Genomic DNA, 2,915 nt, shown 5'->3' with positions numbered 1-2,915 from the left:
ACGGGCTCGGTGTTGAGCTGCACTCGCCAGAGGTACTATTCCCACTCTCTGGGTGTCGTTGAATAGTCCCTGTTAGCATGCCGACTGTTGGGGTTTTGAGCAGGCGGTTTGCAGGCGTCTGTATTGCGACCGTCGGTCAACTACATCCTGTCCTGCATCATGAAAAAACAAGCACATTCTAATTTTTTTGTCACAAGTTTACAATGTATAGGCTGTGTTTGAAATGACAGGAGGTGATTGGATGGTACTTTATATCTCACAATTTTATCAGTATAAGGTAACGACTTTTGTAAGCTGCTTGCTTCGCTGTGTGTTTAAGTATGAAAATGAAACCAACAATTATATTAAACACAAAAACACACTGTATATACTGTAGTGATTTATTGCACATTCAGGTGGTCTGTGATATTTATACTGCTTTAAACTTAATCATACAGCACAGCCGGTGACACAAATTAACAAACGTAAGTAATTACAAGCCTGTGACTGTTACACAAAAGCAATTACATTTTCCCTAAACAGCCTGGATGTAAAAAGTATTTATGTTGTACTTCTTGTAACATTTATACTTCTGTAGTGTCATCTAATGATTGCGAAGGTGAGTGTTTTAGATTATTAAATTGTATACTCTGTAGATCTCTGGTGTAGAGCGCCATCTATTGGTTTTGCATATGTTCTTCAGCAAAGTAAAATGTTTTGTAGACTTTGTGACACAACTACCACAGCGCCCTCTATTAGATACAAATGTATGTATGCTGTAATTAGTTTACAGCGCCCTCTATTGGTTAGAAATATATGTACGTTGTAATTAATTTACATTTTTTAGAGCAAAGCATTTATTCTGAAGAGAATCACAGCGCCTTATATTGGGTTAAATATAATTATCCTGTTTAGGATTGGTATTATTTATTTATTACCAGTTATTTATATAGCACACACATTCCACAGCGCTTCACTGAGACTATTTGGCCATTCACATCAGTCCCTGTTCCAGTGGAGCTTACAATCTATAGTGTATAATGCCTTCCACGACAGTCTATATACACTGCTCTTAGCCGATAATCTGAACTAGGGATGGACATCGAAATCCGATGTTTACAAACCATCAATGTTTTTATTTTCGATGGTAGTGTTTTTCAGTTCGATTGTGGCCTTCTGATGGTTTGCTACCATTGATGGTAATCCTTCGATGGTGTTCCGATGGTGGCCTTTAAAAAAAAAAATCTTGATAGCTATGCCTCCCCCAACTGCTTCCTAACTGCTGTTTCTGTTCATGGAGTCTCTATGGGCTGGTCGGAGGCTGTCTCTGACTCTCTGCCTGCCTCAGATGTGGCCCTACTCAGTCCCCTCACTCCCTCCCCTCTCTATACTCCTGCAAGGCAACAGGGCACATTGCTAGCTCTGATTGGCTCTTACTGTCTCAGAGAACCAATGAGAGCGCAGCCTTTGCCCTGCAGCAGTCACTCATACAGCAGAGCAGTGCAGCAGTGACAGTGTCTCTCCTCCTCACTGCCTGCCTGTAACACACTGGACTCACTTCAGCAGCAGGTATAGTGTATCCTCCAGTCCGAGGCACAGCAGAGCAGCGCTGCTAGTTACACTAGGGATGGATGGACATCGGACGCAAACCATCAAATGATGGCTGGCCTTCCACCATTGAAACTTTCGATGCGATGGTAACTAACCATCGCATCAAAAGTATTCAACGGTAAAAACTATATGATTTGCGCATGAGCAAAAACCTTTGCAGTGCGGTTGACAGGGTGGGATTGGGGCGAGACTAGGGGTGGGATTGGGGCATGACTAGGGCCAGGATTGAGGCGTGACTAGGGGCAGGTTTGGGGCGGAGCCTTGAGAAACAGACAAACTCTAGTAGTGTGAGCATCCTCTCCCCCTCCTGTGACAGTGTTTGGACTCGGGCATGAAAAGGGGCGGGGCTACTCAGGACCAGGCTGGTTGCTACCACAGGTCACAGGAGAATGATCTGCAACAGCTCCTGCCAGCCTGTGATAGGTAAGTTGAGGGCGAGTAAGAGAGAGAAAGTGTGTGTGTGTGTGTGTGTGTGTGTGTGTGTGTGTGTGTATATGGGTGTGTGTGTGTGTGTGTGTGGTCATTATGTGTTAGTGCTACTATTGGAGGCATGTATAAGCGGCATTGCTACAGGGGGCAGTTTGTGTGTAAGCGACACTGCTCCTGGGGGCATTAATACGGTGCAAGGGGCATTAATATAGTGTTACTCCATATTTGCACAGGATTTATTTACTCATTTTTTAAATATATATTTAGTTATTTTTAGACTTTATATATATATATATATATATATATATATATATATATATATGTTTTTTTTGTCTTTCTTTTTTTTTTGTGTGTGTAGGGGGGTGGGGGTTCCTATTTTGTTATTTCTGGGTCTCTCAATTTCTGATGGCAGCCCTGGTTATGGGACAGTAATACTTTAATATAACGGTTATGATACGATGCTGGTTGCTTTTCTTAGTGCCAAATAACCAGTTACAACATCTGTGGGCAGCATCCTGATGTAACTGAATTCCTCTATTGTGCTAAATCGCAGCTTGCTTTGAGGGTCGGTATAATTGGCAGGAAGTCCTGAAATGTCCGAATATTTCTTTGATGGTTTGCATGAAGGTGGTGCATCAATATTAAAATAGCTTGGATCATTTAGTTGCCATGGCAATGCCCTTTCCAAAGCAAGAATCTGTTTCAGGTTCTTCCAGGTCCTGTTCTTTTTTCCAGCAGCAGCTCCTCCAATTCCTGAATGAAGAAAATGCATCTGTTTAAATGAAAGTAGTTTCCCAGCTGCTTCTGGCTCTCCTACACTGCTGGCATCAGCTGCAGATATTTTGCTATCACTCATATTGTAGAACACCTTCCACAACAATCTGAATATACTGCAT

The 2,915-nt window shown here is 42.3% G+C and overlaps 1 protein-coding gene across 1 annotated transcript; it reads right to left on the bottom strand.

Moving 5' to 3' along the window:
• Positions 1–379: 379 nt before the first annotated feature.
• INO80C (INO80 complex subunit C) lies at positions 380–2,915 on the bottom strand. The gene has a single exon (XM_063963754.1). The coding sequence runs from the start codon at positions 2,873–2,875 to the stop codon at positions 2,468–2,470; it is 408 nt and encodes a 135-aa protein (XP_063819824.1). The 5' UTR covers positions 2,876–2,915; the 3' UTR covers positions 380–2,467.

The sequence above is a fragment of the Pseudophryne corroboree genome, chromosome 3 (genome assembly GCF_028390025.1).
Source record: "Pseudophryne corroboree isolate aPseCor3 chromosome 3, aPseCor3.hap2, whole genome shotgun sequence".
Classification (NCBI taxonomy): Eukaryota; Metazoa; Chordata; class Amphibia; order Anura; family Myobatrachidae; genus Pseudophryne; species Pseudophryne corroboree.
This window is presented reverse-complemented; position numbering and strand designations above follow the sequence as displayed.

What these genes read in the sequence shown, in the direction of transcription:
- INO80C (XM_063963754.1), bottom strand. Translation starts at nt 2,875, where the DNA reads ATGAGTGATAGCAAAATATCTGCAGCTGATGCCAGCAGTGTAGGAGAG.